This window comes from Microchirus variegatus (genome assembly GCF_963457635.1).
Source record: "Microchirus variegatus genome assembly, chromosome: 16".
Taxonomy (NCBI): Eukaryota; Metazoa; Chordata; class Actinopteri; order Pleuronectiformes; family Soleidae; genus Microchirus; species Microchirus variegatus.
Genome location: NC_139817.1, coordinates 20240331 through 20267523, shown reverse-complemented (window position 1 = coordinate 20267523; position 27193 = coordinate 20240331). Strand labels below are relative to the sequence as shown.

At 39.9% G+C, this 27193-nt stretch overlaps 1 protein-coding gene across 2 annotated transcripts in view; it reads right to left on the bottom strand.

Moving 5' to 3' along the window:
* Positions 1-1083: 1083 nt before the first annotated feature.
* gapvd1 (GTPase activating protein and VPS9 domains 1) overlaps positions 1084-27193 on the bottom strand; it is a 35794-nt gene continuing 9684 nt past the window's right edge. The window contains exons 7-28 of one of the 2 annotated variants that reach the window (XM_083903247.1): positions 27000-27192; positions 24317-24474; positions 23326-23455; positions 23043-23168; positions 20290-20463; positions 17632-17769; positions 13320-13454; positions 12568-12687; positions 12186-12263; positions 10202-10542; positions 10009-10096; positions 9184-9216; positions 8597-8668; positions 8366-8494; positions 8154-8277; positions 7911-8023; positions 6371-6530; positions 6072-6259; positions 5532-5745; positions 5070-5142; positions 4119-4316; positions 1084-3867 (exon numbers count right to left, since the gene is read on the bottom strand). In XM_083903247.1, coding sequence (XP_083759373.1) covers positions 3727-3867; positions 4119-4316; positions 5070-5142; positions 5532-5745; positions 6072-6259; positions 6371-6530; positions 7911-8023; positions 8154-8277; positions 8366-8494; positions 8597-8668; positions 9184-9216; positions 10009-10096; positions 10202-10542; positions 12186-12263; positions 12568-12687; positions 13320-13454; positions 17632-17769; positions 20290-20463; positions 23043-23168; positions 23326-23455; positions 24317-24474; positions 27000-27192 — 3126 coding nt within the window. In that variant the 3' untranslated portion in view covers positions 1084-3726. The remainder of the gene's footprint in view (positions 3868-4118; positions 4317-5069; positions 5143-5531; positions 5746-6071; positions 6260-6370; positions 6531-7910; positions 8024-8153; positions 8278-8365; positions 8495-8596; positions 8669-9183; positions 9217-10008; positions 10097-10201; positions 10543-12185; positions 12264-12567; positions 12688-13319; positions 13455-17631; positions 17770-20289; positions 20464-23042; positions 23169-23325; positions 23456-24316; positions 24475-26999; position 27193) is intronic. The other variant, XM_083903248.1, reaches the window with a different exon arrangement.

Here is a 27193-nt window from a genome sequence, read left to right as displayed (position 1 = left end):
ACATAAACAAGATTTGCAGTCTGCAAAATATTTTTTTGAATGCAAATATTTTGTCTGTACTGTTGTTGTTGGTGAGTTCAGTTTGTTATATGAACATTATTCCTGAGTCTCTGTGACATATTAGGAGGATTTTATGGCCAGTTGATTTAGATTTATAACATAATGCACCTTTAAATACATTTATCAGTATGTTAGTTTCTCTTCAAATTGTCCAATGAGACAGTGGCTGCACAGCCTGTGTGTCCTGCACAAACCTTCTTCTCCCTGATAGTTAAGAGTTCCTGCTGCGTGATGTGCAGTGATTGTTCATTGCTTGAACTGCTGGGTTTCTCTTCATCTTAAAAATCTATTTAAAACGATTTGATTCGAGTGAATGAGCATCGTGTCGTCTTTTATTTCCCGTGCAGCTGCAGGTACAAAATAATAATTAGTACATGGCGGTTCACTTTAATACAAAATTAGACCAGGTTCACACGCATCTCACATGAGCCAAGAATCAGCCACAGTGAAAAAGATCCAATCTGGAAAATCTTGCCCATCTCTCGCCACTGGCACACGCAACTAATTAACTTCACACACCCAAAAAAATTTAAATTTAAATTAACGATTGCGAGATATCATCAAGACACACAAAGCACCCCGCCAAGAAGTTTATGATGAAAAAACCCACGTATTAGAGAAGGCAATCGGTGAAGTAAGGAGGGCTTTTAGATGAGGGGATATCTCCAATTACAATCCAGCGTACACTTGTCAGCAATAATGAAATGTTTGCTGAGAGGTTGCTATTTGTGGCTGCTAGATTGGATGATGCTGCTCCAGTGCCCCCACTCACAATTATATTCATGCATAAATTTCCCTACCATTTCTTTTATTGTGAGAACTGTTGTACAGACACCTACAACTGTCCACGACACCACAGAGCCGTGAAACACAGCAGGTCATGTCGCACCTTCAGTGATTCTACTGCTGCAAAGAAAAAACAGAAAAGGAAGAAAAGTGGGGAAAAAGTTCAGCTTCTTTTATTGTTTTTAAGAATTACATAATGCATTAATCACAGTAAAGACAAACCGGCTTTTCCCCGCATGTCATAATTGTGCAAGCTTACAATTAAATGTAAAATTAGATGTAAGATGTAAAACTTTTTTTTGTTTGTTTTCCTTTGAACTGAACTGTACAGAGCAGTAAAGCTTTGAAGGAGCAACTCTTCAGTCACCGCCACAGTCGTTTGCATACAATCAGCACTTAAAAAATACAGATGCTAAAACATGTCGTGTGTGTTTGTGTGTGGATCTTTTGTTGTTTCACCGAGTGAGGCAACTCTGAAACACAAGCCAGGACCAAATAATTTCATCAGATTTGAGCAGTATGTATTTCCAATTAAAGTGACATCACATAGACTTAATTAGTATAGATGCAACCTGCAACTTGATTTTCCAGTGCATGGTTTTCTCATCATTGATTAGACAGACTCTGCGAGGAAGTGGACTGCAAATATGAATCTGTTGCACGTGCTACCGTAGATGGATCTGAAAGTGCATTTGTGATGTAGCCCATAAAACGTTGAGGAAGTAACAGTCAGGTGCATAAACTTTGCTACTCACTTGTTATTTTAATCACAATTATGTCCCTGTTGTGACTGTAAAAGGCCAAAGGAAATTACATTTTTTAAAACTCACTGCTCCCGAGTCAAATTTTCCAGCAAAAGACATCTGCTTTGTGCAAAATAAATCAACTACTGATATGCAAGTATAACGGAGACACGGAGAGAAGCTTTGCATCCTCTCGCACGTTCAATTACAGGCCTGTGGCAGATACTAATTCTATTCCACTGTTTATCATATTTGAGACTGTACAGACCATTCAATGACTTTGTGCAAGAGGAGGCAGAGGGTCGACCAATCACGCAGTCATCTCACACACACACTCACTGGACATGTACTACACCATCCACTTTAGCATCAACTGCAAGTCAGTAATAATGAGTCAATAGTGTGGATTATTTGCTCTTCTATCCTATGGTGTATTGTGCTGTCAGGTCATTTACCATGAAAATCAACAGATTATCCAAAACTATAATACACGTGGCACATCTTTGAGCAAAACTGAAGCAGATGATATCAAGAGAATAAAGAGATTTAGTCATTTCTGGATAATTAAAGACATGCTAGTTCTAGAATTGGAAAGATACAATAACAACTGGGATATCACAGCTCGGGAAATTGGAGAAATAAAGAAGAAAAAATAAGTGCACATAAACAAGAATCCCTTTCTCAAACTTAGGAGGAGGTAGAGCTAAGATCCAATAGTTCACTAGTCTGCCCTTGGACACATGTAACATCTTAGATTGAAGATTATATTCTAAATGTAGAAAATAAAACACTGTTCACTACAAAGGCTCGTGTTAATTAAGGGTGACGTGACGACGACAGGAATCACAGCAGGTCAATATCAAACTTCTCCGTCCATACCCTCACAGTTTTACTTTTCTCTTTTTTTAACAGTGCAAAAAATGATCCATTACTCTGTTGTCAACCAACGGTGGACAGATCAACATCAGACTCACTGGTTTCAACTACGAGGTAGGCTCCAGAACACCAAAGGGAACAGTTGTTCGAATTCAAGTGTGTTAAAGGGACTGAGCCATGACAATCAGTGATGCAGTAATTTAACGCTCATGTTCCTGCAGTGAGTGCTGGACAAAGGAGACATTGGGGCATGTTTCTGTGTTTCTCCGTGTGTGTGTGTGGCTGTAAAGCCTATGCCGAGTTTAAAAACCAAAGAAAAACCCTCAACAATAACTGCCTGTGCAGAGCGCCCCATTTCAAAGGTACCAATTCCAAAAATTCCAATAACTCTACCAATATCTCCCAGAATTCCCTCACTGTGAAGGTGCCTTCCTATCTCAAACTCTCTGTGCAAGTGTATCATAACACTTGCCTCAGATATTTTAAATGGCCATGATATGCATTTTAAAATTAAACAAAGCATTTAAATAGAGTTACAGAAATAAATACATTTTATTTCATATAAATATGTGGGCCCTCATGTCCAAATCACTACAGACGCGTGTTTTGGGGAATAAGAGGAAGTCATGAAATAAGCTGCCCTACTGTTGACACACCAACATTCAGAGTAGTACGCATGTAAATTGATGTCAGTGTTTATGAGTCACGAAATGCCATCAGTAACTTGTCACACACTGTAAATTCCCATGTTACAATGCATTTAATGAACATTATAGTAATTTAATTGGAAGCCCTTCCCTCTCACTCTGGGGGATAAAAAAAAAAAATCAGTGATCACATCAAGAAAGTCTGGTCCCTTTATATAGGATTATCTTTTATGTTGATTTAATGTCATATTATGTGTGTGTGTGTGTGTGTGTGTGTGTAAAATCCCTACTAGAGACACCAGAAAAGAAAACATGACTGAGAACACAAAGATAAAAGGACAAAAAAAATATCTAAATCAGGTTCAAAGTTTTGCCAATTTTTTTTTTCCCAAGGCCATTTTTTTTCCACCACGGCTAAAACCTGAATTTGTCCACATAGATACATACAGTAATATATATTTTGTAATCTTTCAGTGTCTCTGGCTATGTACAAGCTATACAAATACAGAGCAGGCTGAGGGCCAGCTTTTCTAAACTGTGCAGAGGGAGCAGTTGGTTGGGAAGTCTCCCGGCTCCTTCCCCCACAGTCTGCCCATACAGGTGGCTGTTCTGCTTCACTTGCGATCGTCGATGGTCTTAATGAATTCCACCGCCGCAGTGAACTGCATCCACCAATAGCACTCCTCCCCACTCAGCCGGCTGGCGTAGAAATTATTGATGTACTGAACGGTGGACAGCAGGCAGGGCGGGTTTGCCTGGAGGGGAGGAGATGTGGGGATGGGCCCACATTAACTGCTGCAAGAATCTCACACAATGCCGTACAGATCATCAACAGAAATATGCAGAAATTCTATAAGTTAGCACATAGAAGTAAGTCTATGGTGCACTGCAACTGTAGTTGTAGCATCATGCACACAACCGGTGATATTTCTTAACCTTAAGTGATCCACATGGAAGGTAGAGTGTTAATGCAGCCAAGTATGGAAAAATGACAGGACATAATTACCCTTATGAGGACAAAGACAAGTACAGGGACAAAGTCATCTGCTCCAGGGACGGAGTCCTCATTGGCCAAACTGAGGAGGTTCATGATGGTGGAACACATACGCAGAATACACTGGACTTTGTCTCGTGGTGTCTTGTATGCATTGATGGTCCTGATCTCAGACTGAGCTGAGGGCCAGGGAGCCTCCTTCAAGTAAACCTACGAACAGAAAATGTACAATGTTATTAGGACCCGAGCATGGATGTGCCAGGGCCATGGGCTCCTGGCCCGTAGTGCGAGGAACCTATTGTTCCTGTTGAGATTTTTTTTTTCTTTGACGCTGCGCTCAATTTTGAGGGGTTTAACGTGCATAAAAACTCTTGAAATTTGGCATGGAGTCAGGTCAGCAAAAAATGTGACATTGGGCGTGAACCCATGCATAGCCCCAGCGCTCCATAGCGTCCCCAGAAGTCGGGTCATGGTCAGACAAAAGTCGTCCGATTGGGACAGAATTGGGTGAGTGTGTTGGGCTTAGTCCAAATTTGGGGATTTTTTGAAGCGAGATACAGTCGTCAAAATTGCGTTTCTAAATTTCTAACGTACTTCAATTAGGTCTGCCCACCCAGAAGTCATCCATTTTGGAACAACAAAAATGGTACTAGCATGTTTGAGCTAGCCCTGCCAAACTTGGTACATATGTCCTAGACAAGTTAATGATTAAACGTTCTCGTCTCTCTGTCACTGTGACAGACTGGAAAGTCAGATTTTCACAAAACTTGACACACAAATTAATTCATGGAATTTGGCACAAAATGTGTCCGTGAATGATAATAAAGTGAGATGACTGTTGAGTGAGGGAAGTTGCACGGGCCCTTTCATGACTGTGAGTCCTACGAGTGGTCCTGACTAAGTCTGTTCCTGTTTGTGTCCAAGTGTGCATGGGAGTAAACACAAAATATTACAATAAAATACCTCTGGGATTTGAAGTGCTTTATGAGTGGCTGTCACGACCTTTGAGACCCGCTGGATGTGTTCGTGGAAAAGCCTGTGTGAGACATATCAATTCAGGAGGAGTGGACACAGTGATGCTGTTCTAACATATCAACCTGAAAATTAAGCTGCAGCATAATCCGCTCTTTCAAAGAGAAGACAATAGAAATCAAGCAAACTGAATTGTTATGAAATGTAAACAGCTAACTGACCAATATTTCTGCTACAACACAATTGATATTTTACTGAACTGAGACAAACTGCTGAATTCTGAAGATATATGAGGGAAAAAATGGCTCTCAGCCACCACAAAACTCAACAAATTACTAAAAAAAAGTGTATCAAAGTGTGTTTACCATTATGACAAACATTATTTTCAATGAGATACATATAAATACTTCGCTTTGTTGACTGTCTGATTCTATGGGTATCTCAGTTACTCACTGGTCTCTGAGAATATCTCCATCCTGGTTTGGGTAGAAAGCTAGTTTGAAGATGCGGTTCATAACGCTGCGCTCGATAGCCATCTGGGCATCCTGCAGCTGGTCCTCACTTGCATATTGCCAAATGGCATCACGGGCCATAGCACCATACAAGTAGCGCAGAAAATCCTCCACTGATGCTGTCTTGTCATCTGACGCTGTGCACACCTGGAACGCTGAGGGGGAGAAGAAAAAAGAACCCAGAGTGATTAACATCAGCACAGGAAACAAAGTGTACTGTAACCATGTTTATTTAATCTTTTCAGGTAAAGTAAGTTGAGCTTAAAAAAGACATTGTGTGTCATTAAAGACATACAACGGAAATCTTATATTATAAACTGTGCTGCTACTATAGTTTCCACAGCACATCGGCTTATATTTGTTTGAATAATAACAGCAAAAGCATTACAAATCATGGAAATCACGCTGAAGATGGACGACGTTAAGATTATACTACTGTAACAGCAAAGACCAGCTAAGGAAAAATAAGTTAATGTGTTACCCTTAATAAAGTCAAGCATCTTGCATTCCATGTGTTCAAGAAGGAGCCGAACACAGACGGTGGTGAAGTAGCGGTTTGCAACCTCCTTGTCTCTCAGCACCCTCTGCAGGAGCCTCTCCAAATGAGCCTGAGAGGTCTGCAGGCCCTGACGACACCTGGTTAGATAAGCTATATATGGAGCCCGCTTTCTAGAACAAACACAGAGTGAAAATATCTTTTAATACTTTTTTTAGGTGCCCAAAAGACAGCAAAACGACCTGTGAGATGCTTTTATTTTTCCTCTGGGCCTCCCATTCTACCTGTAATCCTCTGCAATGGCAGCCAGCAGCTTCCTGCAGGTGCGTGCGTCAAAGCGGCTGACACAGCGCGTGGTCTCCTGAAGCTGGGCCATCTGGTTCTTATCCTGGAGGTTGATGGCTTCTGCGAGCTGGACCTTCAGGAAGCAGACGATTTCATTGTCTGGACGACAGGGCGACAGGGAGACGGCATTAAACAACACTGCTTGCAGCTCACAAAAGAATGTCTGGTTGGTGTAATCTGATCGACCTGCCGCCTTCACATGACAACGTGACGGATGGGTTCGAAGATGGGGGTCCTGTGGTTTTATTGTTAACCATTATGGTGCATGTTGCTTCATTCTGCCAGCTACTGTCCTGCTTCAGGATCTGGAGCATAATATATAGTACTGTGCAAAGGATAGGTCGAGAGGCATAAAATCTTGTAACTATATTAATCTGTGCTGTTACACATGTATTTTGAAGATGTATGACGGTTTAGTTGTTTTACCATATGGGGAGCTGCACTCTTTTAACCTTGCCTTACACCTTGAAAGGTGAGTGGGGATGTCAAGGTTGTACAGATTTGGTGTCTTGTTTAAGGACAGTCTCAGCTGGTTGGATGCTTGCCAAGATTAAAGGATTGAACTTTGCTCCCTGAGGAGGTTTGTGACATGAGACATTGGTTTTGCAATAGATTTAAATAAGATGCAGAATAAAGGCATTTGAACAAATTTTCTTGGAAATATCTTGTTCGTTTTTTTCATTACGCCTAAAATGAAATGTTATCGAGGAGCAACAGTTCACTCCTGCTGGAGAAATTGTGGGGATGATGAGGGTAACCACTTTCATATTTTTTGGAGCTGCCAAAGATCACAAATATTTTGGGAAAATATTCAGAGAACTATGCGGCGTATTCTTGAACAACAGATTCCCCTGACATTCACAGCGCTTTACCTTGGTAATCTACCACAGGGGCTAACAGGAAATGCTAGACACCTTTTAAAAATAATGACTGCGGCAGCAAAAAAAAGCAATAACTCATATTACAGACCGACCCGCCGACAGTCACCGATTGGCTTGAAATCATAAAAGAGATCCATGAGCTGGAAAGACTGACCTTTTTACTGAGACTGAGAAAAGACTTGTATTGTGCTAGGTTGAAAAAATGGACAAATTTGTTGTTCACTGTGGTAGGCTCTTGATGACCACCCATGTCCTACCAATATCTTAGATTCTTTACTTTCATTCATTTATTGTTTATTCTTTTTATTGTTTTTGTCATTTAAACAATTTGAAAGGATTTAAAAAAAAAGTCATTTGCATTTCCATTATATTTACATGTGATACTTAGTGAATAAACTAAAGTACCACGATGTAGAAACCCTTATATGATGTCGATGTAGAATATCATGTGCCTGGTCATGATGCTCTTTTTATTGTACTGTGCTGTTATTTTTCCTGTTCATAAAAACAATACAAAAAAAAAAAAAAAAAAAAAAAGGCATTTGAACAATTAAGCTACCATGAATTTAAGCAAATACAACAACACAAACAGTCCTACCTTCAGGATCCATGTGGTCCGGGAGGCCATTTCGTGTGGTTACAGGAGCCATGATGGGCAGAGCCACAGAGTCTGCAGAACACAAAGCCAACCTCAACTTCTTCTTCGCATCGCTGCAAACAAAAACACACAAAAACACTTATTAAGAGCAACGTCTAAGCAACATGCTGCTGAGAAAACTAGACAATCTTAAGTGATTGTCAAAAGGTTCTGTACTTTATTAAAGGATTATAAATGTTTGACCTGAAAGAGAACTTTGAGTCATGCTGCTGTGCTGTCTGGCTGGCTGAGTCTGGCAGGTCATCTGTGGAAATGTTCTGTAGAGTATCTTCTCTTGGAGAGTCATGCAAATTGTCTTCTACACAATCTGTGGAAATTAAAAAAGTGTATCCTTTACATGTCTAAAACAAGTGTACATATTTATATTAGTTAATATTAGTTTTATATTTGCTGACCTCCTGCACCATCATAGGAAGCTCCACCTGCAGCTCCATCACTCGGGCTGGGCCTCTTGATGTTCCTGTACTTGTCCAAAATGTCTTCAGCTGCCTGTGCTTGTGTGCTCTGTCTGGGCAAGGGGTCATCTGTCAAACCGGCAAACAGGTTGCATTAAATTTAAATCCACAATGAAGGTTATTTGTCAGCTGATCACAAGCGCAATTATAAAAAAAAAAGCCATGACTGACCTTGTGGAATACGCTCCTGGGCAATGTCATCCCTCTCTTGTTTGTCCCTTTTCCTGAATGCTGCTATTGGAGCTGTGGTGTAGAGACATGTAATGACTGACTTGGGCAAGTGACACCATTTTGGATGGCAGGCTGATCATGAGTCAGCTGTTGACAGCCACTTTATATGTTTCTTCTTTTATACAAAATTCTATTTGTAGAAAAGCAAAAACTGATATAGTGAATTAAAGCAGAATATCAAACGGGTATAGTGTAACTCATAGGATGTCCAGTCTATATAGATGTAAACAATCACACACTGATGCTTGTCCTGGGAAAACAAATCGCACACACAGGAAACACTGTGCGGAGCAACAACACTGCTCTTCTGTATACACTTTTCAATACAATAAAATGACAACATACTGTGACAAAAAGAAAGGATGATAAAATAGATGCATGGATGAGGAATGTTGGTGTGTAATCTCAGGCCATGTCACATCACAGCTCTACAGCTCTATATGGCAACATCTACAAAGCAGCATGGGCACACAGCCACTGGCTCCAGCAGTAAAGCTAGCTGAATGACGGCAGCATGGAAGCGTTACCTGGGACATCACTCTCAGCCGTCCAATATAGCACTGTGAGGAACACAACAGACAGGGTTGGCCTTTCACACACGCTGCTGATCTGCAGGACAACTGACTACGCATCTCCATGCAGAGCAACAGGACAGACATAATGGACAGAGGTTTGGCTGGAGTTTGGTGGTTGAGTCTTCATAGCTCCTCAAGTTAGCAACACACACTGTGCTCGATTCTGTGAATTCCAATTTATTGTTTACTTAAGAAACTTAATTAACCCAAAGAGTAATAAGGACTCATCCCATGTGGGCACAGCTCATTATTTCCCAGACAGATGTATGAGAGACGGCTGTAGAGTAGAAGTGCAACAAGAAATGTCATCTATCAGTGCTGATGACAGAGAGGTCTATCTAATGACCATTAGCTGCTGGCTGACAGCACTGCTGGGAGGGCTGCAGCCATACAATCTCCACAGCTAAAGCTCCTCTGATGACTGATTAGCTTTGAAAAGTCTATATAAATCTGCAGCCAGTGAGACGTGAGAGAAAAAGTACTGGACACATCTCTGGAGTAACTTCAAACAACAAGAAACATAATTTTCCAAGCGGAACATCAGCAATGGAGTGGACAACATGGATCATCATTCTCTTTCTCACATTATAAATTGGTTTTCACTCTGCTCTTTAAAGGGTGATACTTCCTGTCAGTTGTGATTAAGAGAACTTTTCTCTCTCTCACAACAAAAAAATAAAGGATCACTGCAATCAAACAGATCACTTAAAAATGTACTGAAGTTAATTTGTTCACCTTTGAAGAGATGAAACGTTTACACTGTTCATGTTTCCTCACCTTTGGGAATGGCCGACACAAAACGTTTCTTCCACCATGGTCTGTTGCGGTCAGACTTCTCGTCGTCACTGTCTTTCCTGTCCTCAGCCTTTAAATGGAAATGAACTTGTTACTGGATGATGATTTTATGCAATATTTCTCAAATATACAACCGTCTGTGGCATTAACCCAGAGCATAGATGCAGGTTGTTACCTCTCCTTTCAGGGAATCCTTGCTGGGGGATGAGGAAGGTGCTAAGGCATAGGACCCAGCAGAGTCACGATCTTCAACTGCTACACGTCGGTTAATCCCAGGATCACTTGTGGGCCGGCGGCCTGGACAGACAATGTCAGAGCTGCGGCTGCGGACCAGCCTGTCAGGGAAGGAGTGGCGCTGCTTGGTGTGCTCCAGCTCAGCCTGGGCCAAGCAGTGGGGCATGAAGAGAGAGTGGCGCGTCTCTTGCCCAAGGGCACTGGCTTCAGGGATGGGAGGGTCAGGTGGAGGATGAGAGGGCCTGGCATAATGCACTTTTGGCCTCACTATTGTTCCAGTTCCTTAGGGTATTAGAGACAATCATACAAGAGGACACAACTCAATTGAATGAATTTTGGCTATATTGTAATTTAGTTTTCATTTCTCTTAAATAAGGGTAATTTACTCTCCCACTGTATACAATAAAAAGACTGAGTGAAGGTTTTCCCATGTGATACTTGTATTTAACTGCCTTTAAAACTGTTAATATCTTAATAAATTGCACCCAATAAAATTAAATGCCCAGTGAGTAACGTTTAGGAGGGTTTATTAGTCGAAACTGAATACAATACCCATAAGTACATTTGTATATGTGTATAACTGCTGTAAAATAAAAACTGGTTTGCTTTCATAGCCTTAGAATAAGCCTTTTATATGGTAAGGACCCTGCTAACGGCCTCCGTTACACATTTTACACAGGCCAAAATGTTGCATCGCCATGTTTCAACAGCAGCCTAAAAGGACAAACAGCCAGAGTTTCTGTTTTGGATTTTGAAGCAGAAACTCACACAAAGACGTCTCCTGCAGTTTCCCAATGCACTTTAGGAAGGGAGGGGTGAGCAGGGGAGCCCTTCGTTTGTCGTTTGCCCAAGATTAGTGTCAACAATTAAATTACCTATTAATTAATTTTCTGGGAAATACAGTCACAATCTCCTCTGTTCTTCCAACATTGGGCTTTTAAGTGTGTTTCTCTGTGACATCATGTCAAAGAGAAGCTAACGAAGCTAACGAAGCTAACTGGTATGGCTTTTGGATATACATTGTTATTATTCTATTTTTATAAAATCATATTTTGTAATCCCCTGGGGAAATTTTCTTCATTAAAGCTAATCCAACCAAGAATAACAAATGAGATCAACAACACCCTATAAAAACTGAGTATGAAAGAGAAGAGAAGAATCATATACAATAGAAATATTTATAGCTGTGTCGCAATATGCAGACAGTATATAAACAATAATATAAACAGTAACAGAAAAGGATATGTTTGAAAGATTCTGTGAAGTCACAGTGACCATGCCTCAGTTCACTCCAAGTAAACATGCATCATATTAAAGTAAACGATTTACAAGAAATTGTTGGACCGAAAAGCTTAAGAGACAATGCCTCCATTCTTGGATTTTACATCCATCGAGGTACAATAAAAAAAAACCTATGCAAAAACAGCACCTCAAAATTAGGGAGCAAGCTAAAGAGAGATGTTAGTGGGAGATGAGCCCTAGGTAGGCCACCTGTTCCAAGGATAGACTCTCCTGAAAAGCGTCCAATGGCAGACTCGTGCCATGAGCACAGTGGGACAAGGGGACAGTGCCAAAGAGCCTGGGGTGAGGTCTCTCAACCTGTCATCCCTTCACCTTGCCACAGACACACAGTCACCACTGTTCCTCTCTCACACTTTCCACCTGCTCTACAAACACACACACACACAGGAGCAGGAACAAAGACTTTGGAGGATAAACTGGAATATTAAATCAGCCTAATAAAGTGACATTCCACTTGCACTTACGAGCTGATGTAACTAAGCCTTGTATGAAGGGTATAGAAACGCTCTTGGTTAATTTGAAAAGCTCAAGCTGTTCTGTGCATCTAAAACATTAGTGTGGGGATTTAATTATACTTATTTCTAGCTCTGATTGGTTGTAGTGCATTTTCAAGTGCAAATTACCTTCACCAGAGGAGAGGGGATCGAACATGGCCAGTAAGGAATCTGCCTGTGAGGGTGGAGATGTCAGATGGTGTGCTCCTGTAAAAACACGAGAGAATATGAGACAATTAAAAGCAACAGCTAAATCAAGCCCTAATACACAACTAATACACATGGCACAATGCCCATTACTGCTAGTTTAAAAGCTTGTCTATTTCATTAAGTTAAAAAGATAATAGCTTGGCCTTCGAACAGAGACACACAGAATATTTAACTCTTGGTAGCAGCTGTGGAAGTGACAAGAGAGTGATAGCTCCTGCTGATGCTGTTTTGAACAGATAAGACTGATGGACTGGTGAACTGATGGCTCAGTGAGCCTCATGGGGATTTGACACTCTCCTACCGTGGCCTGACTCCTCCCCATCTGGACTGGTCACTGAGTCCTTTCCACCAAAATCTGAGCTGCACTCTGACCGCAGGTCCTCGATCTTGTTGGGGATGTCTTCTGAGGTTGCACTGATACCTACAATAACAACAGTGTTGACATTCAGGACAATGGCAACTGAGTTTCACCTTTACAGTGAGAGGTTTCGGCAGTCAGGAAAGTGAATCTGCGTGTTCAATGCTTCTCAAACAAGAGGCTATTTTTCTTTAGACTATGCTGTATGGCCTCTCTCAGACTGGAACCCAGTGGGAACTCTAAATTGGTAGCGTAAGCTCCCATGGGTTCAGGGAAAGACACACATAAGAGTGATCATCAGACGCAGACTATCCATTGGCCAATTCCCAGGGGATGCTTTCCTGTGAGCTGAGCGAGGAACATAACCGCTGGCTTCCTAATCTAGTATACTACTTCATGCATGTCAACATAACATGTCCACCTGAGCCCAAGCAAAAGACAACCAGCATTAACCTCTGTGTCATACAGAAAAATCCCCACTGACCCCAGTACACTGGTTAATAACCCTCCCAGCAACATGACCGCTCTTTACTGAAACAAGGGGAAAAAAATGCAATTTTAATCCAGTTATTCAACAATGTTGGTCAGTTAATGAAAACTTAAAAGGTCAACCAAGACAAAAATAGACCAGACAAACTATGTTTGCTAGAGAAAGCACAGTAAGAGGGGGAGAGATGGAGTGGTTAGATTCATACCTGAAACAACACTGAGGCCTGGTGTGCTGGGTCTTGAGCTGACCTCTCTGACCTCTGTCTCATCTGAGGTGCTGCCAACACCTGAGCAGCTCTCCAGCTCCTGCAGTCGCTCCTCCTGCTTTAGGTCTGCAGCCTCTGTAAACAAACCCAGGCATAGAGAAAAACTTATAAAAACGGTTACTATGGAGACTTCTGGTATGGCATCAAGGTGAGTGGCAGCATAACTTTGAGGCACCACCACCCAGGTGGTGGGTTTCCCCCAATATGAAACTGCGAGATGCGGACCTAAAATCCTTTAAAATAGTATGGAAGGGGGAAACGGAAGAAAAGCTAAAGGAAAACCGCAACAAAACCAAGAAATTAATAAAACAAGCAGCACAAGTTTATATGAAGAAAGAGCTCACAGAAACAATTGGACGATGAAGAGCAGGTAAGAAACTAAACAACGTTGTATCCAAAATTACTGGACTGGAACATTTGTTTGAACCCCCATCTTGACTCAAAGAAAAATAATCAGCCAGAGGCACTACATAAAATACAAAAAATGCTTAAGGAATCCGGTATGTTTGACATAGAGAGAATTACACTTGCACAACAAATGCTTTACTTTTTTCTCACATACACATGGTGTTCAATCAAGAGAGACATTGAATTTTTCAAAATGTGAAATTGGAACGAGGACTATATCAGACCATGCAAGAGTATGTTTAACTTTACCCTTAGACAGCTCTAAAGGACACTTTATGAAGACTTAACACTAATTTACTGAATGACTCAAAATGTCAGAAATACATTAAACAAGAATTTAAAGACTATGGTCAAAAAAAAACAGAAAAGGAAGCTAGATTTATAAAACTGAATTTCTACAAAAGTAGCGCTAAATCAAAAAGCTGCTTGCGTGGAGACTGCGAAAACAACAGGCAGAGAGGTTTATACCTAAAATTAAAGACTCAGATACTAACGAGATGAGTCATAAATTAGAGGACCTACAAAACTCGTTTGTATAATTTGGTATAGTATTTCTCAGACAACCACAAGCAGCTAATCTGACAGAAGTATCAGAATTCCTAAAGGTTTTAGATCTGCTGTCTATTGGAGAGCAACAGAATAAGACACTCACCCAAGAGATAACGAAAGAGGAAATAAATAAAGCAATAACAAGATTGAAACCAAACAAGATGCCCGGCACAGATGGTTACCCCTTTGAATGGTACAAAACTCAGAGAGAAAGCATTATACCGATACTTAAAAATTGTTTTAATTACATTTTGAAGGGGGGGACACCAACATCTTGGAGACAAGCTGTGCTTATCGACCAATTTCAGTCCTCAACATCGATTATATATATATACACGGACTCAGGATAGTGCACACACTTGGTTGACCATATGAGAAACCATAAAAGAATAAAAATCTGTAGTTCTCAGCCTTGATGCCGAAAAGGCTTTCGACTCTGTCCGTTGGGAATACTTTTAGTTCTTGAATAGTCAGGTTGTGGAATGTTGGAAATCATTATACTTCTCTCCAACTGCCCGAATTAAACTGAATGGAAGATTATCAAAAATGTTTGCCCTTAAAAGAGGTCGTCGTGCCCCCTGAGCCCAACACTTTTTGCATTATTTATTGAACCGTTGATGCAGGCGATCAGGGAGGATATAGAAATAACAGGTGTATTGGTAGGAGAAACAGAATGAATATGTACAACCGAATAGACGTTATAAAGATGAACATACTTCAAAGATTGCTTTTCCCTTTTCAGTCCCTACCTGCAGAAATACCTGCAGGTTTAACAGTTTATAGAATGGAACAGAACAATTAAAACTTTATTTGGGAAAAGAAAAAGCCAAGAGTTAAGGTCCAGACTTCGAGGACTACTAAAGGGCAGCTCAGCTGAGCTCTCCAGTCTGTGGGTGTGACCCCCACAATGAAGAAAAATGGAAAGATATAGAACAGGCCCATATAGACATAACACTTATACCCTAAGATATACCCTGATATAGGCACTGCCTCTTCATCATCACATCACAAAAATGTAAGGACAAAGAAGTTGAAAGAAATATAAGAATATTACGCTGGATAAGCAATGATACGGACTTCATACCAGCCAAACTAGATCTTAGATGTAGACACTGGACAGAAAAGGGTATTACTTCATACTGCACTATTATATCCAAAAAAGGTTTGAACAGCTTTCAACAACTTATAACCTTGAGAAACAAGACTTCTTTAGATATCTTCAAATGAGAACTTACTTTAAGACATTCAATTTATAGAGGGGAAAGAAACGGGTATGATAAACAAAGGTAATATGAACAAGCTTAAGCTTGATATTAATTTCAGTCCAGTTTATTTAGAAAATGTGCCAGTGGGACTGGACAAATATTTACTACAAAAACTATTAGCAGGATGCAGATAACCAAGAGATGGTTGAATGAGGAACCTCCTACGACAATAGAATGGAAATAAATAATCCAAGAAGTTCATTCTATGGAAATGATGACCTTTTATCTGAGACATGCAGCAGGAAAGGGTGAAAGATATTGGAAGAACTGGAAAAAATTATGTGAATCGTAAATGATGCATCTCTTAGTGCTGGGTTGTTGTAATGTCTGTTTTCCTGCTCCCTCTACTCACCTAGAAATCCACACTTCTAATTAGAACAAATGTTTAATTGAACGGTCTTAAAAACTGGACTCTGAATGGCAGACTTTGTTACACAACAGGCTTCACTCCTGACCCCATCTGTCTTTTATTAATTTATTTTTCTGTCTGTCGCACTTATTATACTTGTTTTATGTTGCTATGCAAAATATAACATAAAAACAAAGTTTAAAAAAACAAACAAAAAAGTTACGATGCATAAAAAACATCCGACAGACAAGAGAGTGTCTCAGATGTGAATGGAAGAACAGAAGTATCATTTAAATCCACTTGTGGCAGTTTGCAACAGATGATTGTAATTTTCTCACTTTCGCCCCATTCTCTACAAAAATTGTCAGGAAAGCAAGTCAAACAAAGCAAACATTATCATGTCTTAAAACTGCCAAACCAAACTGTAAAGCTTGTACGGCCAATACTACAGCTGCCCTACGGTGCTGTTGGGTCGAACCCAGAGGCTCCATACAAACAGCAGTACTCATTTGCATGCTCGTTAGTAATAATGTGTTAGTGAAGTGCTCTTCAGAGTGTTGTTTTCTGCTGCCTAGCCATGAAACAAGCGCTCTACTCCAAGCAAGCCTCCAATCGCACCATTACTGAGCAGGACAGGGGCAACAAACGGAACAAAAAACAATAAAGACACTCATGCTTGCCATTTTTGCACAGTACATACTGGAATGGTGTATCATTTCAAATGACATAGGGCGCAGGAATTCCAAAAGAAACACCCAACACCGTGAGTAAAACACAAAACAAAGGTAGGGTGGCATGCAGTGTCATTAATAAATCATAAACAAAATGTATTATTACTGTTATTACAAATGGTTTAGACTAGGGCTGCAACAATTAATCTATTAATAAATGAATAACCACCTATTTTGGTAATAGATTTATCAGCTTGAATATATTTTTGTTTGTTTGTTTTTTCAATAATTATAACAAGCATGTTCATTGTACAGCTACTTAAATGTGAATATGTCTTGGTTTCATCATTAAAACGGAATCATTTTGGTTTGTGGACAAAACAAGACATTTGAGAGCATCATCATTTTGAGGTTTGGGAAACAATCAACATTTTTTTTTAACATGTTCTGAAATTTTGTGGGCCAAACAACAAATTGAGAAAATAATCAACAGATTAATGGATAATGAAAATAATCATTAGTTGTAGCCCTAGTATAGGCTGAATACTCACATTTCACCAACTCTGTCAATTTGTGATTAATGTCATGACAAACAGTCCGCATTACTCGGTGTAATCCAATGTTAAGTCTAGCCAAACAAAAAAAAACTGACAACATTGTGGGTGAGGACAACTGCTCTGATGATTCCCTTCCCACTCCTCCACCACAGGTGCAAACACACCTGGCGGTCCCTCTAAGGAAACCCTGAGCTGCCTTTTACTGGCACAGGCAGATCTATCCTGAACGACAGGCAAATGCACACAATTATGATGACAGATGTATGCACACATTTTAGGCATATGGAAAGCACCTGCACTCCCACCCCCATCACTGTGATGAACAAACATGAACACATGAAAATACACGCATGCGTGCACATGTGAATGCCAACACACATCCAAGGCTGTAATGGAGACGAGAAGCAAGAATCGAGACAATAGTAAGAGCAAGCAATAAACACAGCTCCTCACCCGAGTCACTGGGCAGGACCTCCACACTCCAGGCCTCACTTGTGGTCTCTGAGATAGTGGAGCCATAGGGATCCAGTAGCACTGAACCTGAGCCAGGAAGACACAGCAAACTGCCAAGCATGTTCTCTGCAGCCGCCCCTGATAACCAAGACAGAAAGACAGATAACAAAGAGTTAACCTCTTTCAACAGCATGAAACAGCTTTTTTTTATAAAAAATAATAACAATAAAAAAAGTGGCAGAGCAGTAAAACACCTCTGAAGTGGAAAATTCATCTTGAAGGCACCTTTATTTGTTAGCCACAACAGTATGTGTTGTTAGGACACTGCTGGTGATTCATATTCTCTAATTAGTTTTAATAAATTATTTAGCTTTTCAAATGAGCAACTCGAGAATGCCACAACAGAAAATATGGCTTAGGCAAAAAGATGAACTTTGAGGTGCATACATGTTTATTTAATGCCCTTCTTGATGATAATTATTATCACCAACAACTAATGTTTTTTATAGCCTGACCTGATCATAAAGGCTGTATTTACAATGCAGGTTCTGATAAGTTTCCTAAATCCAAGCTTTTTAATAACTTGCATTGTGTGTGAAAAGTGATCAATATCTGAAATCTACATTTACAAGACTTGGAAGGAAATGAAACCTGGGCATGTATCCACTGGCTTGAGCGTTCTTCTTCCACTGCACTGGTCAAAAGAGAGCCACTTGATTGTGGATAGTGTCCACATGCATTTACTTCATTCGCCACCATCCTATTTTTAAGGACTTAGGATTTGCATTGACGGAGAATAAATGATCCGTCTACTTAGATGACGGATGCAAATGCACAAATCTGATTCATATTAGATTTATTTCTATATATAAATGAGGCTTGAAACCAATCTAACAATGTCCACATGCTTTTTGCCTTCTTACACATTCTTGGATATTCACTTGCACCATGCAGTGTGTGTATATAAAATATTTTATTTACAATTATATAAAATAAATATTTGCTCCATCAGTTTAAAATCTTCATGTCTGGCTTAAAAAAATGAATGGGGTTTAGAGACTTTGAGCTTTACACACAGAAACGCGCACAAGTTGGAGGTTGTATGCCTTCATGCCGAGACCCACAGGCACACATACCACTGTGCCAAAGGTCAGAGGTTAATGATAATATTTCACCCTGCCCTGGCCTCCAGAGCCGTGACTTTGATCTGTTGATTAAGGCAAGCATTACTCACAACCAAATTACCACTTCTCCTACCCTCAAAACAAAGTCCTCAGCACAGTGTCCCTACATCTCCATTTGAGAAGCTGTGGTTGAACAAGTTGGAAGAATGCAGAAGAGGGGGAAATGAGCAAGCAGGTGTGAGTGGGAGTCAGTGGCCTCATCGCCAGAAAGTCAACCTGTAGAAGCTGCACCCCACCGGTACGTCATGCTTCCAGTTCAGGGCACACACACACGGCATGAGCACACATGCGTGCCAGCACCCAGACAACAGTGTGTACTGATGATGGTGGGGGCAGGGCGCTCATTGGCAGTGGGAGAGCTCTATCCCGCTGTCCGTGTTTACAGTCTTCAAGGTAGGGGCGCAGAGTACTTGTCTTTCAGGTGGATGATTAAATGAGTGGCACAACAAGAAGTGAAACAATTAGAATTTCTGCCTCATTATCATGGTAATCTTATCAGTGGGATAATGAGGTATTAATGGATATTTAATGTGCATCTCATAACCCAATCCCTAGGAGAAAACACATAAGGAAATCGCTGTAAATTCACTTAATGATGGAAAAGTCCCCCAACGCCATATTCCGAAGAATGAAAAATGGTCGATGCAAATGAGAAGGAACCAAGGTCAATAAGACTGCAGGGACTGAATGAATGTCAAAGAGCGAAAGAAAGAGACTGAAAAAGAGAGCGAGAGAGAGAGAGATGACAGAGGCAAAGGAAACACAGATGTTGGATTCTGAATAAAGTACAGACTAAAAATATTATTTTACAACTGGTTTCACATTAGATAAGCCTGCTTTCTTACTGACATAGTTGGAGACAGATTGTAGGACATTTATTTTACATATCAGTATGAGGATTATATCTGAATTAAATAACTACAGTACTTCCTCTGAAATGAGCTTGCACTATCACAAAGACAAAAATAAATAATTCCTTCAGTTTCAATAGGGTTCTGCGCACATTCGTGCTCGGACTCTAAATAACTTGTAACTTGCATCTATTTTAATCAAATGTCCACTACAACACTACCAACTGAAAGATAATTGCATACAATCAGTTGCAATAAAATCAACCATACTTTCTAAAACTAGTTAATTCTGCTAGACTTTCAAAATGGACTGAATAAAAGAAGTAGAAAGTCACTAAACTAAAGTTAATAATTTCAGCTATTTTTAGGTAATTTAGGGGCTGACAACTTGTTTATTTAATCTAAGAAATCCATCATGAAATAAATACAGGGCCATTAAATTCATAAGAACTTGAGCTCAACTGACACCCTTCATTTTCAAGGCTATTTCACCCATATACCACAAGATGATGACATTTCTTGAAATTGACTAAATCAACATTCCCTACATGCATCAAAGTGCTTTCTTAAAACATTCTGTACAGCCTGTGTGATCATCACATCAATAAAATCATTTTCCCCACCTGCTATTTCCTGCAGCCGATCCTCATCCATGTTTGGGTCAAAGTCGCTACCGAGCACATCAGTGCTCCAGGTCTCACTGACCGTCTCAGAGATGTCCCTATCATCCGTCAGACCCATCATGTCTCTGATTTCAAACTTGCGGAGTTTGTCATCCAGGTTGTCCTGGGTGGTGGCTAAAGAAAGATGAGACCGTATGTTATACTATCCTTACTTGTGGATAAACTTCATTTAAGAATTTCACAACAGAATCTTCAGCAACAATTAGCAAAACAAAACATGTTAATGATTAACCTCTTCTTCGCTTACCCTCGTTTTCCCTCACCTAAAAAAAATATTGCATTTTAAAGTAAATGTCACCTTTAAAATATGCAGTAGGATCTTAAAACAGAGATTTTAGTAAAGAGAAGTCTAGGTGTTCTCTCGTTTGGCAACCCCTGTGCCATTTGAGATTACCAACATATTTTAACCCATTTAATTGTATTTACAATTGTATTTACTAAAAATTATTAGAAAAAAACTATTTTTTAACTATTGGGAAAAAAAAAGAGTAAGAAAACTTGCTGTAAATCGATGCTCCCTGTGCAGAGCATAATAACAACTCTCCATCTAATTAATTACCGTTGCCATTAATTAGACGTGAATTTTGAGCTTTTCATTTTAGGCTACAGTCAGTCCTCCTGTTGCATCAATGTCCAAGACGTCAACAGTGTGGCAGCATTTTTCAAAAGTAGATGACTGTAAAAAAGGGTTACTTTGCAAGCAACAGTTTTCACAGCTGCTTTTCACAGCTCTACGATTAAATTTAAACGTCTACGCGACGTGTTATTGTTGTAAATCACACACCGGCCGCTTCATGCTCAGCTGTAACTGCAGTGTAAACAAACACACACTGGGGGGCAGTATTGCTCGCTGTTTACATCCCACAAGGAAGCCGAGAAGAACACACAAATTATGGCGGAAACAAACGAAGAGGCTCAAAAACGCCGACCCAAAGTTTTCAAAGTTTGGGAACATTTCACTGAAAATAAACCAGCGAAACAAGTGAAATGCTCGTTCCATGGTAGCACTATGGAGAGGCGCGAACACCTTAAACACCGACACCCCAGAGCCACTGTATCATCACGTACCGCAGAGAAGTGAGTTCACAAATAACGTTGACACCTCGTAGATATATTTTGAATCACATCCTCATTTATTAATTAACCATCAGACTATGACGCATATTATACAACATAATATGTTTATGTCGTACATCTATCAGTCAGAAAATCACGGCAGAAGTAAATTACGATAACTCCTCGCTACTTCGTGCAATTTTAATCATTCGATCTGCCCCTGAAAGTATATAAATATATCTATTATGTTGGTGCTAAAAGGGTTAATTTCAACCCTTGTCAATAGTAGCACTTGAATTTGAATTGTAAACCTCTTTCACTTATCAACTGTGTGATATAGAGCATATTAATTCGATATTTAAGCTGTAAGAAATCTGTGATAATATGTTTCAGGTATTTAACTGTGATAAATGTTGTGTTATTAAAGCAATTCTCAACGCCGGCCTCGCTTTGTGTTTGGAGATTGAGCATCCACAGCTTGTATGTGACTAGTTTATATGCGTGTCTGTGACTTTGTGTGTGCACTGCGCTCACAGCGCTAAATTTAGATTGATCTCACTCGTGCGGCAGAATTGTGCATTCTCATACATTTTCTCAACAAAAATATGAATGCACAAACTTGAAATAGTGAACAAAAATAGAATGTCATGACATTTGCTCAGATTCTTGATGCATTTGTTTATGGAATGATTTGTTTTGTTCAAACCCAGTAGTCCAGTGTCACTTGGCCACTCCTATTGACGACAATCTCAGATTGAGTATTTCAATTCAAGAGAGTCATGGAGCATGGCAGAGTGGTGGTCAATATGTGTGACCAGTACACAGACACTCCTTATGGTCTGGTCAATAAAAGGGCACACCAAAATGTGGACTTTTGTCACTTGTCAATATGCCACAGATGTCACAAATCAAGTGTGCCATTGGCATGCTGAGTGCTGGGTTGAGCGTTACAGTTGTGGCAACACAACTGAATGTGCATCATTCCACGATCATTCCAGGCCACGATCGACAACCTGGTGATGTCCATGCGTCGCCGGTGTACCACTCTGCGTGAGGCTAATGGTGGACACACACGTTATTGAAGTTTGTGAACTTGGATCATCGACCCCCATTGTGTTCTTCCTGCCATTACTCCAGGCCTTTTGTTTTGAAATTGATACTTATGCTAATTAAAGCCACTTTATTGATAAAGTTGTACTGTTATTTTTGGATAGTTACTCTGTTTTGTCACATAACAATAACTACAAGTTTTTCTTCATGCGGTTATATTTTTGTTGAGTGCATTTAGGTTTATGACAGAAAGTTGTTAAAAATAAAATCAATAATAATGATGATAATAATATTAAAGCAAACAGAGCCATGTTCATCCATATCGGAATAGTATCAGCATCGGCAGATATCCAAATTCAGGTATCGGATCGGAAGTGAAAAAAAGTGGATCAGTGCATCCCCAGATTTTTCAAGCAACACTCTTGTAGTTTTACTGTTCCAACATAATTTATGTGCCATGAAGATATGTTTAAATTAGATTAGATTAATAAGAAAAAGTCATGCATTTCTGTAATTAATTAGTGATAAATTCACCATCATTAACTCAAAAATGGAAAATGTATGAAATCTGGAAACTTAATACATACCCTGTTCATGTTCCAAAAGCTGAAGCGCCTCCACTCCGTTGCTCCCTGATGGTCCAGCTCCAAGCTCAGAAACAGACTCTCCCTCCAGGTCCAGAGATGACACAGAGTTAGAACGATTGGATGGACCTGAGAAAAGAAGTAAGGATAAATAAAAATGTTAACAATGTCATAATTGACCTCACCACCTAGCATCTCCATCTGAATGCAAATGTGTGTTTGTATTATTGCAGCATTTGTTTTCCCTCATGTGGTAGCTTTATGTGTAACCAGAGTGCAGACTGACCCTCTGAGATTCCTTCCAAGTTGTCACTGCAGAGGGAAAAGCGCAAGGTTTTGTCTGGTTTGCCATGCAGTTTGGTATCATCAGCCGGGCCTTCACCCTGTGCCCCATCAGTCAACTGGAGGTTCAAAACCTTGGGAGGGAAATACATGGATAATAATATAAATGTGAAGATAAACTCAGTTAGACTTATGCTAGGTTGCACACTTGCTTTTCTTGCCAGTTGAAGGTTTTATATGTCAAACAGTAGGGCTGTGCAATTAATTATGATTATGACCTCAAATGATTTTTAAAAATAAAACAATTGAAGCAAATTGATTATTATATAACAAAGACTATTATTCTGAAAATAATGCTTATAATGTTGTAATGGTGTTCCTGTCCGGCTTGTCGTCCACAAACAGTGTTTTCCACACGACTTTTTCCGCAATATTTAGCGAGTATTCAGACCCCTCGAGCGAATGACTCGTGTCAAATCTAGTGAGGTTTTCTGATGTTATTAAATCAGAGAGAACATTGGTGAAAACTATTTTGAAGCTTGATTGACACACTATCCCACTGAAGCTTCATTACAACCCCCCTCTGCAAGTTATGTAATTGATTTTCTATTTTTCTTGTTATTTGAAAGGATAATAACACGTGTCCGCCACCATGTAAAATGTCATCAACATCATCAAAAACCTTGTAAATATAAAATAATTGTGGTTTTTTTTTATTATGCAAGGTGCACAATTCTCAGCAAAATATACTGCAGTTCAGTTTTCAGTAGTTTTCAGATGCACATAATCTCAACTAAACAAAACGTGCAATTTAATAAAACATTGCTTTTTTTCGCTGCACCACAGCAGCAACAATGGAGGTATTATTGGTGTACATGCAATGTAATAAGGTATAAGCCATATGTTTACTTCTCTTTAGTTACAGCAAAATCATAGCACTGAATTGATAACATCATCTCTCTTGTTATCGAGAACATTAATTTCAGTCATATTACCTCATTCTCTGACATCATCCCAGGGACATTCTGAGGACCAGTCCCAATTGAAATCACAAGCACCTCCTCTGGCATCAACTCCTGTAAAGACTCTTGGGAGCTGGCCTCTGCCTCCCCCTCCTGGGCTATGTTGGTACGGCTGCGGCTACGAGCAGCTGCTGGTTTAATGGGATAGAGGGAACCAATATTATTTTTTGTTATATTTAAAAAAGCAAGAGACAACATTTTGAAATATGAAGTCAATAAATGGTGTTTATAAAAGTGAAGTCCAAAACGAATGACACTTGTCTGACATGTTGGACCAATGAGTTGCTTGTAACGTTTTTTTCATGATTAACGAGAATTAATTCAGAGGAAAATTAACATTTTAATTCCTATTGAGCTACAAGTCACACTAGCTTTGCGAGTCTTGTTAACAAAATTGTGAAAATGACCCTCTGAATTTTAGTTATACATTGATGCAACAATAAAGACAAGTTCATCTTTCATTTCTAGACATTAGACAGTAGTTATTGGTTAATAATAATAATGATTTTTATTTTTAAATGAAAAAAAATTTAAATCTGAAAATGGCATTTGCACTAATTAATAACACATTAAAAAAACTTGTTCTCTAAATTCTCCCACCAGAGAGCAGTCCGCCCAGGTCTGACCGAAAACTGGCATTGCTGACACGGTCTGGCTCATGACAGAAGAAGTTCTGAAATTGTTGACCTCCAAATCCTAATATGTCTCTGCTCCTCTACATAATAAAGGAGCTGTATTTGCAAATGCAAACGTGTCAAAAGTGCTTGCACCAACAGAAATGCTACTGCTACCCGGAACGCTTCCACGATCATAACCAAATGTAAAAAGGTCGCACTTATGGAGCGTAGAGTGCCTAAAACTCTGTTTTTCTCCGTTTACATGCAAACGCTTTCCTAAATCTCCACTTTTGCCGGTGTTTTTAGAAAGAATCGTTTTCAGGGGCGAAATCACCCTTTGTGTGGAAACGAAAGACAAAAACGAAGGGGAAAGTCTCCGTTTTTGAGAATACCCATGCTAGTGTAAGCGTAGTATAAGACTGCAGGTCTAACATCAGGAGCATGCCACTTTTTAGCTCCATCTACTGGATATAATTTAAATAAACCACTTGGTTGTGGTACTGTTAAGTTCATTAAGGTCCTGGACTTGCATGGAATGAATGCCACAAAGACAACTACATCATATTCATTCAAGATAAATAGTTTTCAGTAAAAATAAAAGTGCATATGCCCTTTATAGTTTGAGTGTGTTAGAGAAGCTGGTTTTACTGCACACACACCCTTCAATAAAAACATTAAAACACATTAAGGCTGAATCCCAATTCCACCACTTGAAACGAAGTTCGAAAGCTGGCCGTTAAAGACGCGCACAAATGTATTTTCAGTATTTTAATTACGACAGTCATGTGTAATGATTGTATTGTGGTCTTCTTCAATTGTCAACGGTGTTTCTGAATCACTAGTCAAGTTTGTTTTGAAGTACTAGCTAGTCGTAGCCGATGCTATCCCAGCGTTCCTTTCGTAAGTGGTTAGCTAGCTGCTATCGCTATTTTTCTAACATTAACAAATTGTGCCGGAGTGCACCTAAGGGGTGGAATTGGGATTCAGCCTATGTCTGCCTGAAACTGTGCCTTTAATCAATTTAAAATGAATTAGTCTCTTCTTTATTTTGTAACCATAACTTAGGCACAGACCAGTACAGAAAGTGGAAAATATTTCCCCAACTCTACCTGCTAATGAATAGCCAAATTCCTCAGAATGAGGAAGCAAAATGAAAAATCTGAGTTCTAATAATGAGCCAAAGCACTGCAAGACAAGGCAAGGCAAGCATGGTTAAAGCACAAGGACATGTACTCGTAGTGAGGCAGGGTGGCTACTGCTGCAGCTATGAGCATGGAATAGATGAATGTTGAGTGTCCCAGATAAATGGGATGTGTTCTGTCCAGCTTTAACATGGCTGACAGCCTACCCACCAAAAGGGGTTACTAATGGAATGTGGGCAGACAAAGTGGTGGTTGTGGGGTCCCAGGATGTTATGGCAGCTAAGTGTTGTCCTGGTCATTCATTGGCAGCACAGGAGGAAAGGAAGACAAGTTAGGGAGTTGAAGAAAAAATACAGAGGACAATTTAGAATCAAAGTTTGCAATTGTCAAGTCAAGACTGTAAATAAATGTAATATTTCAGAGAAGCAAGAAGTAGTGGTTTATATCCAATTAAGGGGGTGTTGCTACAGCGTCATTTGTCTTTGAAATGTTAATGACGGTAGTCTATGCATCTTTTCCATCCATTCCAATTAAAATGAGTTCATTTATATTTGGTAATTTAATTGGTTGTCATTTCTGTAATTGAACCTCAATCCAGGCCATGCTAATTATCCTCATAACAAGCTGAGAAAAAGCTCATTAGCTTCCAATAACACACAGGCCTCTGACTAGCCATCACCACTCAGCTTTACGTGTTTATTTTGCCTCTCATTAAACAAAATATTACCCCTCTATCGGCTAGTTCTTGTTGCAGATTGCGATATTCCTACAGAGCTAAATATCCTTCAGATCCTCACATTTGGATATTACAAGCGATTGCATCATATTAAGCACATTAAAACATCTGCCATCTATTTCATAAGCAGGAAGCCTGAAGGTTAGATGTCATGAAGGTACCTATGGGGAGTCTGTTCTTCTTGTTGGCCGGAGTGGTGGCCGGGGAGAGCTGGGGGGTGTTGGAGGGTGTGAGCTCCAAACTGTTGCTCTTCACAGTTCGAGACTGGGGCACATTGGCCAGCAGATTCTCCAGGGCCATGTGCTCCTCCTCCCGGAGGTGGTCTCCTGCTGTCACACCCCGCACAAAGTCCACC